The sequence below is a fragment of the Lepidochelys kempii genome, chromosome 7 (genome assembly GCF_965140265.1).
Source record: "Lepidochelys kempii isolate rLepKem1 chromosome 7, rLepKem1.hap2, whole genome shotgun sequence".
Lineage (NCBI taxonomy): Eukaryota > Metazoa > Chordata > Testudines > Cheloniidae > Lepidochelys > Lepidochelys kempii.
In genome coordinates, this window is record NC_133262.1 from 125,599,351 (window position 1) to 125,612,291 (window position 12,941).

The 12,941-nt window shown below is 60.6% G+C and overlaps 1 protein-coding gene across 2 annotated transcripts in view; it reads right to left on the reverse strand.

Annotated features, from left to right (window-relative positions):
- Positions 1 to 2,963: 2,963 nt before the first annotated feature.
- Positions 2,964 to 12,941, reverse strand: part of HPSE2 (heparanase 2 (inactive)) — a 272,272-nt gene continuing 262,294 nt past the window's right edge. The window contains exons 10-12 of one of the 2 annotated variants that reach the window (XM_073354666.1): positions 7,135 to 7,280; positions 5,609 to 5,755; positions 2,964 to 4,916 (exon numbers count right to left, since the gene is read on the reverse strand). In XM_073354666.1, the coding sequence (XP_073210767.1) occupies positions 4,751 to 4,916; positions 5,609 to 5,755; positions 7,135 to 7,280 (459 nt within the window). In that variant the 3' untranslated portion in view covers positions 2,964 to 4,750. The remainder of the gene's footprint in view (positions 4,917 to 5,608; positions 5,756 to 7,134; positions 7,281 to 12,941) is intronic. The other variant, XM_073354667.1, reaches the window with a different exon arrangement.

A 12,941-nucleotide genomic window follows, 5' to 3' on the forward strand; every position in this document is an offset into this window, starting at 1 on the left:
AATCCTGGCCCTTAATTCAGAGCCAGCAAGGGGGCAGCCAGTCCAGTGGGGGCCCTGCTGATGCAGGGGAGAACAGGCAGAGGGTCAGGACAGGCAGAGCGCTGGCTGCAGGCAGGGGAGAACAGGCAGAGGGTGGGAGGGTCGGGACAGGCAGAGCGCTGGCTGCAGGCAGGGGAGAACAGGCAGAGGGTGGGAGGGTCGGGACAGGCAGAGCGCTGGCTGCAGGCAGGGGAGAACAGGCAGAGGGTGGGAGGGTCAGGACAGGCAGAGCGCTGGCTGCAGGCAGGGGAGAACAGGCAGAGGGTGGGAGGGTCGGGACAGGCAGAGCGTTGGCTGCAGGCAGGGGAGAACAGGCAGAGGGTGGGAGGGTCGGGACAGGCAGAGCGCTGGCTGCAGGCAGGGGAGAACAGGCAGAGGGTGGGAGGGTCGGGACAGGCAGAGCGTTGGCTGCAGGCAGGGGAGAACAGGCAGAGGGTGGGAGGGTCGGGACAGGCAGAGCGCTGGCTGCAGGCAGGGGAGAACAGGCAGAGGGTGGGAGGGTCGGGACAGGCAGAGCGCTGGCTGCAGGCAGGGGAGAACAGGCAGAGGGTGGGAGGGTCGGGACAGGCAGAGCGCTGGCTGCAGGCAGGGGAGAACAGGCAGAGGGTGGGAGGGTCGGGACAGGCAGAGCGCTGGCTGCAGGCAGGGGAGAACAGGCAGAGGGTGGGAGGGTCGGGACAGGCAGAGCGTTGGCTGCAGGCAGGGGAGAACAGGCAGAGGGTGGGAGGGTCAGGACAGGCAGAGCGCTGGCTGCAGGCAGGGGAGAACAGGCAGAGGGTGGGAGGGTCGGGACAGGCAGAGCGTTGGCTGCAGGCAGGGGAGAACAGGCAGAGGGTGGGAGGGTCGGGACAGGCAGAGCGCTGGCTGCAGGCAGGGGAGAACAGGCAGAGGGTGGGAGGGTCGGGACAGGCAGAGCGCTGGCTGCAGGCAGGGGAGAACAGGCAGAGGGTGGGAGGGTCGGGACAGGCAGAGCGCTGGCTGCAGGCAGGGGAGAACAGGCAGAGGGTGGGAGGGTCGGGACAGGCAGAGCGTTGGCTGCAGGCAGGGGAGAACAGGCAGAGGGTGGGAGGGTCAGGACAGGCAGAGCGCTGGCTGCAGGCAGGGGAGAACAGGCAGAGGGTGGGAGGGTCGGGACAGGCAGAGCGCTGGCTGCAGGCAGGGGAGAACAGGCAGAGGGTGGGAGGGTCGGGACAGGCAGAGCGTTCAGCCCAGGCTTCCTGTGTACCCCCCTGTGGTCAGCATGGTTCCTACAGCCGCGCTGGCTGGTTCGGGGCAGAGTCACAGCGTCATGTTGGCAGCCTTAGAGATGGGACGTTCCCGTCGACACGGGGCTGGGGGCTCAGCCCCGGCTTGGCACCCAGTTAGGGATCGGCTAGGCATGGCCTGCGGCCTGGTGGTGCAGCTCCCTGTTGGGGCTGGGCCTTACGAACAAGTGGTCTCAGCCTGGCAGCAGATGGATAACAAGGGCTTGGGGCCCAGCTGTGACAGAAACGGACCCCAGCTGTTGTGTTGCACACGCATGCTCCAGCTGGTCGCTCACATGCTCTCCAGATGCTCTGGCTCTCACACTCCAGCTGTTCTGTCCCACTTCCCTGCTGCAAACTGGAACAGTGAAATGCCCAGGAAAGCCTGGCCCGCAAGCGTGGGATTTCCACATTGTTACCAGCCACATCCTCCTCTGGCAAAGGCCTCACACCCTCCCCAGTCTCCAGGTCTCCTCTGGGGCTGGGAGTAACCCAGATAGTGCTGTGATCCCTGGTGTAAGGCTCTCACAAAGGCAGCTGGGTGGTGAGATGGATGGGAGTCCCTGGGACTCCCTGGTCAGGCTGTTCCAGCACCTGAGGAGTTCACACCTGATACCTCGTGGGTGAGATCTAAGTGCAGAACTCAGCCATGGTGGGGTCTGTGCCTGGCTCCTGACAGCCGGCCTGAGGCTGGTACCCACGCTCTGGAGTCGCTGCAGGACGGCCTGACAGAATCCAACCCTAGACTTCACTTCTCTGTGGGTGACACCAAGCTCTCCCTCTCCCCAACTCACTGACCCCTCTACCTCCCTCTGTCTGGAGCCCCAGCTCCTGGCCTCACCTGTGTCATTGGCTTGGACGGTGCAGTCGCTCTCCTGCACTCAGGACTTCCGAAGCCAGAACCTTGTCCCCTTTGTCCCTGCCCTGTGAACCCCTTGAACCCCTTTGCCAGAATTCACACTCCCTCCAGCCAGGATCTGGATCCAGGCCTTCGCCACCCTATCGCCCCAGCCGGACCCTGCTTCACAGGCTCCCTCACGCCCCACTGCCATGTCTGGAACCCCACATGGCTCTGCAGCCTCTGGGCACAGCACTCTGAGAAGGAGCCTGGCACTGACTGCTCAAACTCTGAGCCCCCCAGTGATGTGCAAAATGGCTCAGCCAGGTCATAGAAAGCCAGGCAGGTGGTTGGCACCGAATGGGTTGTGCCCTCACACCGCAGGGTTACCGCTGGGTTAGTGACCAGCTGCCAATATCTCGCCCCTGCCAGGGGTACAGGCTGGTCCGTAACGCTGTCTCTGCCATGTCCTACCTGTGCCTGTGTCACTGGGCGAGTTACGCCTCCTTTCTCCCAGCTTTCTGGGCACGAGGGCATCTCTGAGGGCATGGGCTGCTGGGCCTCTCTGGGAGCCAGGCCCTTCTGAGGCTCTATGGCCCAGCTCCCCAGAAGACACTGAGAAGCACGTGCACAAACGGGTGACAATGGCTGTGACGCGAACACACTTGGGCCCAGTGTCCCTGAGTCACGGAGCAGCAGCGGCTGCTCTGTTGTGTAGCCACGTCCTACAGCTGGGGACTTGGCCACGGCTCCAGGCCTGGGACAGACCAAAGGAGCATGGCACGGCAGGCCTGGCATTCGCTGCTGCGGAGAAACGAGGCCAGGCATGGTTGGACAGCCCACCTTTATTATCCAACATCTCCCACACAATCTCAGCTAGCTCCCGGAGCCCGGCTCTCCACACGCCTCAATAAAATCTCTTCTGGAAGGAAATATTCACACCTCTAACAATGCCCCCCAAGCCCCTGGGGAGCAGTGACCCTGCCTGTATCATCTCAGCCCCCTTCTCCTGTGAGCTGGGGAGAGGAGTGCCCCACCCCACTTCCCTCCCACCAGCTTCCAGACTAGCAGAGCTCAAAGTTTCTCTTCTTCAGAAAATATAATTTAAATATTAACATTTTTATAGCGAAGGCTCCTGCAGGCCTGGCTCGCAGCGCCCCAGCCAGTGCCGGGGCAGGACTCCTCATGGCTAACGCCCCTGCACAGGGCTTGGCTGACCCCATACGGGCTTCCTTAGCCTGGCCGAAGCGACTCCTTGCAGCCCCCCCAGCGCGTCTCATGTTGCCACTGTCGCAGCGTGGCTCCCGGAGGGGCTGGTACAGCTATTCCCTCACCCACCTTGCCTGTCTCGTGGCCAGGAGGAGCTACTCCCATGCATGTTCTGTCTGGGAAAGCTCTGGGTGGCTCAGTGGGCTGATACCAGGATCCCTCTGGCCCTCGGTCTCTCAGTGGGGTGGGCACAGGGTGCTCTATGGCTGCCAAGACCTGACTCTCAGGATCCGAGGGGAGAAGCAGTCGGAGGGCAATGGCTACCACTGGGGACCAGTCAGTGCCTAGCCCATCACTATTGTGAACGATGAAATCCCTGCTGCACTGAGCCTGGCCCACTTGTTTCCCCAGTCCTAGGCTCACCCCGTTATGGGCACTGGAACAGCAGTGTGGGGAGAAGGGTGGCCGGGAGGCTGGCTTCTCCTTGGGGCTGGCAGGCTGGAGCTGCCAAGAGCCCCTGGCACTCTCTGTCCAGCAAACTCTGCCCAAAAGCAAAGCACCCTAGGGGAGCGCAGAGCCGGGATGATGCCCACAGTTCTCCACAGCCTTGGTTAGCGTGGGGAAGGGGAGGCTCTGAGGGGCTGGACTGGCTCTAGCCAGCTGGGTTAGCTCCATCCCCTTTGCAGTGTTTGTGACTCTGCTCCCTGTCCCAGCTAAGACACAACTCTTGAGCTCCCTGTCTCCGCACTTCCCACAGAGCAGGAAGCCAGCTCCCCTAACCAGGAGGCTGTTAAGAAGCCGGCCTGGTGCAGCGCTATCCCCTGCAATCCGAGCCCTCGGAGCCAGGGTCGTCCGTGGGCACAGACCGAATTCACCAGCTGGATTTTCACTAGTCCTGTGGAAGAAACGCTGGCGGTGTAAAGAGGGCGTGTGGCCCACAACTCCTGGGCACCATTGCCTCTCAGTTGCAGGTCTCTGGCACTGCACCAGAGCCTCAAGTTCTCAGCTTTTCCAAGAGGAGCCAGTTGTCTCACCAGTGGAGTCATCTTCCTCCCCACAGACACAGCAATCCCAAGGGCCAAGCTGGCTCGTACTGCTGGGGCCAAGCGGCCAGCCTGGCCAGGTATTGCCGGGGGGAGGGTTTGCCATGCCTTTGGGCCACGCTGGAGGAGTCGCTCGGGACTTCTCTGCTCTGAGTGGTTATTCTCCAAGGGGCACAGGACCTGCCAGTGATGACACACATCCCTCCGGGTGCAGAGTCCCCAGGAGAGGGGGGCCCATTCTGCATCTGCCAGGCCTGGCAGTGGGCAGGTCACAGCCCCACTGACTGGCAGCAAGTTCTGTGCAGGAAGCGAGAGGACAGGGGAGGGTTAAAGCAGGTCCAGCAGGTCTCGTCTTGGCCAGCGGCTTTTGGGTAGAGCTATCGGTACCGGCAGGCCAGGGCGTTAACGTTCTTCACCACATAGAAGCTCATGGTCAGTGGCGGGATGACCAGGGTGCGGCCAGCACGAAGGGGACGAGGTTTCAGCTCAGGAAGTGTCCCGTCATCCGCCATGGCCAGCAGCTGCCCGTTGAGCTGCACGGACCTGCAGGAGAGGCACACTCAGGTCAGCGTCTCCACATCGGCCTGGGAGCCCGGCAAAAGGCGGCCAGCAGACACGGTGTGTGCCTGGAGCCCGGTGGGCTGTGCACTCTGCATGCATCTGCCCAGGAGGCAGGAGCCACAGGTCTGCAAAGGCAGGAGAGAGCCCAGCACGAAGATGGCCATGGGAGGAGGCAAAGGAAAGAGCAGGTGGTGCTGGGAGCCTCTGCAGGGACTGATGCATGAGGACAATGAGCTGATCTCCCAGGGGGCTGAGCTCCCACAGCTTCAGCAGGAGTCGGGGGGGGGGGGGGGAAGATTCTGCAGGTGTTCAGCACCCCACCCCCCGGTCCCTTATCTGGGTGCCTCACTTGGAGCTATGGCAGTGGTGGGCAACCTGCGGCCTGTCAGGGTAATCCACTGGCGGGCCGTGAGACAGTTTGTTTGCATTGGCCGTCCACAGGCCTGGCTGCCCGCAGCTCCCCGTGGCCGTGGTTCGCCGTTCCCGGCCAATGGGAGCTGCGGGAAGCGGCAACCGGCACGTTCCAGGAGTCAGCTGGGTTCACGAGGCCCGGCTGCAGGTGGTGCACCATGGCCTGGCTTCAGCCCTACGCAGTGCGGCTGGCCACGCGCCCGTGCTGCTGGCTGCCAGGCCCCGTGCTGGCGTTCAGGGCACAGCCCCGGGTCCGCACTCACCGGGCGTGAAGCCCGTCCTTGCCATGCGGCTGCAGCAGGTACTGGTGAACAATCTTATCCCGCAGCGTTCCCACCAGCTTGATTTTCTTCCGGGAGCGATGCAGGTTGATGATGTAGAGGGTGATGGATCCTCGGACATAACTGTGGCTGAGAGCGAAAGTGACAATGAAGGTGGGGTTGTCTGCATGTTGACTAGGAAACCGCATCGGTTCTAGGCAGCTTTAAAAAACAGGATGTAGCGAAGAGGCCAGTTAAGCAGGGGGTCTGTGCTAGGAACCGGCCTTCTGCAGAGCCCAGGAGGGGACGACACCAGCACTGCAGGAACTGGGGGCCGTCACCGTAACACTGCAGGGTTGGCACGAGCCCTCCAAAGGGAGAGAGGCTGTGTGTAGCAGGGGCAGACGCTGGCTCCCTCCCCAGATCTGTACAGAAGTCTGTGCCCTGTTTCCATCCCCTGGGCCTAGCGAGGGGCTAGGATGAATACGCGCTGGGCTGAGCAGCATTGTGCCATGGTAGGGGCGGGCTCAGGGCCTCGATTTACCCTCTAATGAGCGCAGGGTAGCCGCACATGCCCGACCCACGTGGCCCCGTGGCTGCCGTTGTCTGCCCACTTTAAGCAGCAGGCACCATGCTGCTTCCCCTGGGTTGCAGGTCAGAGCGGGGCAGGGAGGTGGCGTTTCCAGGCAGACACTGAAGGGCACGGGCCCATGGATTCACCTCCCTTGTGCTGTGCAATGGGGCAGGGCACAGGGATGTGCTGTGGGGAGCCCCTGCCCCAGCTCCCAGGTATGTGGGGATTGCAAGGGGGGAGGCTGAGAACAAGGTGAGTGCTCTGTGTGCCCGGGCGTTACCCTGGACACGTCCCGAACAGAGACAAGACATGGGTGCTCCGTCTCGCCCAGCACGCAGCCCAGAAGGGGGCCGGAGAGCGGGCTGCACCTGTTAGTTACTGGACAAGGTTTCCTACAGGGTGGGGGATGTTGAAAGCATCTGGAATATGTAACCGAACGGCCTCCCCTTGGCCACAATAGGAACTTGTGTCCGTGGAGATGGCAGGCCCACCCCCCTCCCCTGTGGGACCCTTTGAAAGAGCTTATCACCGATCCAGCCACCAGGCAGCTCCCTGTCAGCGGAGGGCAGTGTAACCCGACCCTCTGGGGCCTGGTTGAAATCCACTCCCTTGATCTCCCGTGCTGGGCTTGTGCCCAACCCCCCAGTCTCACTCTCTCTGCTCGGGGGCCCGCTGCCATTGCAGGAACCCCCTGTTCTGCTCACTCACATGGCACGGGGCAGCCCCATTCCCAAAGCACCTTCCGAGGGGGGCCAGCCCCCTACAGCCCCCCCATCCTGCACCCCCTCTGCTCCCCCAGCGGCACCGAGTGCGCCTGACCCAGCAGCCCCGGGCAGCGAGCGCCAAGCCTGTCCGGAATATTTCTGGGGTGCAGCTCAGAGGCCCCACGGCCTCGCCGCCCTGGGCTGCCGGCGGAGTCGTGCAAGGAGCAGCCAAGCCTGGCCGGGGGACTGACTTGTGGGAGCTGGTGCAGTGAGCGTAGATGCGGAGCTTGTCTCGAATAACTCTGCCGGGCCGCGGCTCCCGTTGGAGCCCTGCCACGTGGACGGCCAGCACCTTGGGCCCAGCCAGGTGCTTGAACAGGAGCGAGAGCCAGTAATCCTGCCGAGAGAGAAGAACTGACATGTCACCTCCTCCGCTCCCCGCTGGGCTGGGAGCAGAGACCCCCTGCCCCCCGCTGTACGACCCTCGCTAAGCTTGAACCATTTGGGCTGCAGCTTCCCATGCCTGGGGGCTGCCCCAGGCTCACCGCTGCTGGGACCTTTCCATCCTGCGGCTCAGCTGCACCCTAGACTCCGAGAAGGGCAAGATCCTGGGTTTTGTAATGTTAAAGGAACCCCAGCACCCCCCCTTCGGAACAGGGCCTGTGGGTGGCTCCCCTGAAAATCCGCCCACATGTAGCCATGTTATAAACTCTCTGAAAAACCTCAGCCTGCACATGCTCAGCAGAGACGCCCAGGGCTGCCAACTTTCTAATCGCACAAAACAGAACACCCCTGCCCCGCCCCTTCCCAGAGGCCCCGCCCCTTCCCAGAGGCCCCACCCACCCTGCCTCACTTTCACTGGGCTGGGTTGGGGTGCGGGAGGGGGTGAGGGATCTGGGGTGGGACCAGGGATGAGGGGTGGAGGGTGAGGGCTCTGGGCTGGGGCAGGGAGTGGGGTGCGGGAGGGGGTGAGGGATCTGGGGTGGGACCAGGGATGAGGGGTGCAGGGTGAGGGCTCTGGGCTGGGGCAGGGAGTGGGGTGCGGGAGGGGGTGAGGGATCTGGGGTGGGACCAGGGATGAGGGGTGCAGGGTGAGGGCTCTGGGCTGGGGCAGGGAGTGGGGTGCGGGAGGGGGTGAGGGATCTGGGGTGGGACCAGGGATGAGGGGTGCAGGGTGAGGGCTCTGGGCTGGGGCAGGGAGTGGGGTGCGGGAGGGGGTGAGGGATCTGGGGTGGGACCAGGGATGAGGGGTGCAGGGTGAGGGCTCTGGGCTGGGGCAGGGAGTGGGGTGCGGGAGGGGATGAGGGATCTGGGGTGGGACCAGGGATGAGGGGTGCAGGGTGAGGGCTCTGGGCTGGGGCAGGGAGTGGGGTGCGGGAGGGGGTGAGGGATCTGGGGTGGGACCAGGGATGAGGGGTGCAGGGTGAGGGCTCTGGGCTGGGGCAGGGAGTGGGGTGCGGGAGGGGGTGAGGGATCTGGGGTGGGACCAGGGATGAGGGGTACAGGGTGAGGGCTCTGGGCTGGGGCAGGGAGTGGGGTGCGGGAGGGGGTGAGGGATCTGGGGTGGGACCAGGGATGAGGGGTGCAGGGTGAGGGCTCTGGGCTGGGGCAGGGAGTGGGGTGCGGGAGGGGGTGAGGGATCTGGGGTGGGACCAGGGATGAGGGGTGCAGGGTGAGGGCTCTGGGCTGGGGCAGGGAGTGGGGTGCGGGAGGGGGTGAGGGATCTGGGGTGGGACCAGGGATGAGGGGTGCAGGGTGAGGGCTCTGGGCTGGGGCAGGGAGTGGGGTGCGGGAGGGGGTGAGGGATCTGGGGTGGGACCAGGGATGAGGGGTGCAGGGTGAGGGCTCTGGGCTGGGGCAGGGAGTGGGGTGCGGGAGGGGGTGAGGGATCTGGGGTGGGACCAGGGATGAGGGGTGCAGGGTGAGGGCTCTGGGCTGGGGCAGGGAGTGGGGTGCGGGAGGGGGTGTGGGGTCCCGGCGGCTCCTAGGCGCATGGGCAGCCAGGGAGGCTCAGCTCACTGCCCTCGCGCCTGCAGGTGTTGCCCTCACAGCTCCCATTCCTGTCCAATGGGAGCTGCGGAGCCAGCATGCAGGGCGGCGGCAGCGTGCAGAGTTTCCCTGGCTGCCCATGCGCCTAGAGGCCACGAGGACCCAGTAGCTGCTTCCAGGAGCCGCATGGAGCTAGGGCAGACAGGGAGCCTACCTTAGCCCCAGGCCTCGGCTGCGCTGCCGACCGGACTTTTAACAGCCGAAAGCCGGATGCCTGGCAACCCTAGAGATGCCTCAAAGTTTTACAGCAAAAATCTTTGAAGCTTCTGCCATCCCTGAGCAGGCGTCATGCCTGATGGCACGGCCGTGGAACCTGGCTGGGCCTGGGCCTGCCCCACAGAGCGAGCCAGCATGCTCCGTCTCCGGGTGGGGCCGGGCGCCTGGCTTGCCTGTGTGCTCAGTGAACCCTGGGGGTGCCCAGGCAGCAGGGAGGAGGCAGCTGCCTGCTCAAATGCAGAGGGGAGGGGAGAGCAGCCGGGGAGACTGCAGCTGGAAGAGGATGGGAGAGACACCGAGAGGAGACTGGGACTGGCAGAGTTTGTGGAACTGGGGCAGGCAGGTCTGGCCCACCCATAACTAGAGGCCGGCCTCTCACTAAACTCAGGCTCCAGCTGATAACACGGGACGACACAGGAGAAAACAGGAGTGAATGTGAGGTCAGGGGATGAAAACAAGGAGCCAGAGGGGAACACTGGGCAGAGACCCTGATGGTGTCCACTGCTCCTCACAGGTGCCTAGGGGTCAGTGGACACTGCCCAGAGGAACTCTGCCTGGAGCGATGACTGCATAAGGAGGGGGAAATAGGCCCCAGAGCCCCGGTCAAGCTTCCTCCTCCTGGCCTGGTGGGTGGATGGCCATCTTGGGCAGGGCCGGGAGGAGGCTGACAAGGCAGTCCCGCAACGGGATGCTCCAGGATCAGGAGGTTAAAGAAATCCCTGTCCCAGGTCGGTACTTATTGACTGTGATCGAGTCACCTCTCCAGCTTCTCTCGGACAAGTTAACTAGACCAAGTTCCTGAAGGCTCTTGCTATCAGCCCTGTGGCCCAGGCCTTGGCTCCTGCTTGTAGCTCTTTCCTGAATCCTTCCAATTTGTATCCACCCTTTTGGAAGTGTGGACACTAGAACTGGAGAGAGAATTCCAGTACCGGGCTCACTAAGGCTGTATACAGAGGAAATACCAGCTCCCGGCTCCTTCTTGTTATGACCTACTTCTACCTCTGTGGATCATGCTCAGTCACTGGGAACTCATGCTTAACTGGTTATTAAGTCCTTTCTCGTGTCGCTGCATCTCAGGATACAGATCCCCATCTCAAAAGTGTGACCTACTGTGACACTGGCAGACCAGATGCCAGCTCATGCCGAGGCCCCTAGGCCTCTCTGGACCTGACAAATACGTCGCTGGAAACAGTCTGCCTCACTTACGTGTTAGTGTTGTTAAAACAGACGTTAGTGTTGGAAGAATGTGTTTAGTGTTCAGATATTATGAAATGCTTATAGGATGCTGCATGTATTAATCTTCCCTGGAGTAGCTGTGTCCCAGGTTAAGGCACTATTTAAGCGTTTGCTCTGTAACTGTAAAAGTGTTTGCTAAAACAGTAAAACCCCACAGCCAGGAGAGACGCATCACCAAGCGTGTAATGGTCGTTTACCACAAGAGGTGACATCTTCTCCCCAACAAGAGAAGGCGCAAGAGACACCAGACAAGCCACTGTGGAACATCAGTGGATAAAAGACTTTGTTGATGGTTTCCGCCACACCCATGAAGAGGGCATGTGCACAAACCCTTGTCCCATCATAGCTTGAATGCTGGGAAAAGGGCATGAAAATCCCTGTCAAGGAAGAATTGTTCTCTCTATGCGGCTTGGAATGCGGAGATGTGATATTTCTAAGCATAAGCAAGGGATCCCCAAGCTGCCTGGCTCAGGTAAGCCCTAAGGACATATAGCACTTGCATATTATAGCACCATCTATTTATTACCTTTTGGACCCTAAGACTACATGTCATTTGTGTTGGGGAGGCTGGGGGGAAGGGAGTGTTTAACTGTTTTAACCTTGTCAATAACTCTCATTTCTTTTTCCTAGTTAATAAATCTTTAGTTAGCATTACAGGATTGGCTACAAGCATTGTCTTTGGTTTGAGATCTGAGTACAATTGACCTGGGGTAAGAGACATGTCCTTTGGGACTGGCGGTAACCTGACACTGTTGTGATTTTTGGTGTAAAGTGACCATCTATCACATAGTCCAGCTTGCCTGGGTGGCAAGTAGGCGGAGTGCCCAAGGGACTGTCTGTGACTCCGTGGTCAGACTGTTATAATGCTTTAGGAGTTCACACTTGTCACTGGGTTGGTGACAGCTAATTATAGACCATATGAGCAGTTTGGGGTTTGTGCCCTGCTCCTTGTCAGTCTACACTTACACTCTGTTCCTAGGTGTATGACCTTGCCTGCAGCTGTATTAATGTGAATGTTGTTTGACGAGGCCCCTTACCCAGCGATCCAGGCCGATCTGTAGAACTGACCTGTCCCCATCATTGTTTACCAATCAACCAGTTCTGCAGTTCGTGCTCTCTACGGGGTTTTAATCGGAATGCCACACAGGGCTAAGCCCAATACCTTACAGAGATCTCAGGCCTTGTCTAGACAGTGCAGTAAAGTGCTTGGGGTGTGTGTGTGTGTGTGATTTGTAAAGGGCTCTAAGTGCACCATGCAGACCCTGCTGGTGTGCTCTAAAAGATCATCTCATTTGTTAATGTGAACTAGGTACCGTTTAGAGCACGCCAGCAGGGTCTATGTGGGGGGAGGGGCCCTTCAGCTGTGAGGACAGAGCCAGTCACAGATGTAACGTTGGACTAAGCTAACAGAAAGGAATCGGCTCAGGTATTGGTCCCCGGGGAAGGGAAGAAGCTTTCTTGCTCTAACTACTTTGCAGAGCCATTAACCTGTGCTGGCCCTAAGTCCCTCGGTGGAGCTGCTGGCAGCAAGCACCCGAGCAAAGAAAGCAGCTCAGTGCTTCCGCAGCTTTTCTGGCTAGGAAACCTGATTTATGGGCCGGAAGGGCAGCTGCCTCAAGTGATGTGATTTGTAGACTTAGGGCCGACCATATCTACCGAGTGCCATGGGGCCAACGAGGGCCCAGGAGCTTTCCATTAGACAAGGAAAACCCAGAGGGTCTCATTTTATCTCTCTTCACCCTTTAATTCATTGCAGGAGCTTTTAGAAACTTAAGCTGTTGGAAATGGGGCTGGTTAATCAGCCCTTCAGACAGACCTATTAACCAGATCCTCCTGTCTCCAGCATGGTTACAGCATAACCCCCTGACCTCTCCTAGACAGAGCGAAGTTGCTTGGCAGCACGGCTGCATCTGTTCAATTGTGCACTAACCACATGTAGCTGTGACCAGAACGCTAGTAACAGACCCATAGCCGCTCAGCCCCTCGGGCTGTAACCAGCAGAGGCAGCTGAATAGCACATGGAAGCTCTGTGCAGCCCCACGGGTGCCCAGCCAACCAGCCCATCTCGTGCCCAGGACAGAACAGCATGTACGCCTGCCTGCAAAGGGGACAGTCCAGCAGCGGAGACAGCCAGTGGTTTGCTTCCGGGCGTGATACACTTGTGGGGATCTTTGTGAGACACGTGGCAAACGGCTCCCACTCCAGCATTCTTGTCGGGACAGGAGAGGGCCCCTTTCCAGCGGGATCTTAATCCCATCGGCCGAATTTGTCACTAGCTCCCTCTATCCTTCCTTCTCCAGAAACAAACGAATGTGAGCCCAAGACACATTTATACGTTGGGCTTCAGTAACTTGCTCCTCATGTCTATTCCCCAGGCAGTCAGTGGCATTTTACAAACCTGTCCTTGCAACAAAGCCCGTTGCCAGCTGTGCCCACATGTCTATTCAGGGGCACCATCACAGGGCCTAATCACATCAGCCACACTGTCAGGGCCTCGTTCACCTGCACATCCACCAATGTGATCTACGCCATCATGGGCCAGCAATGCCCCTCTGCC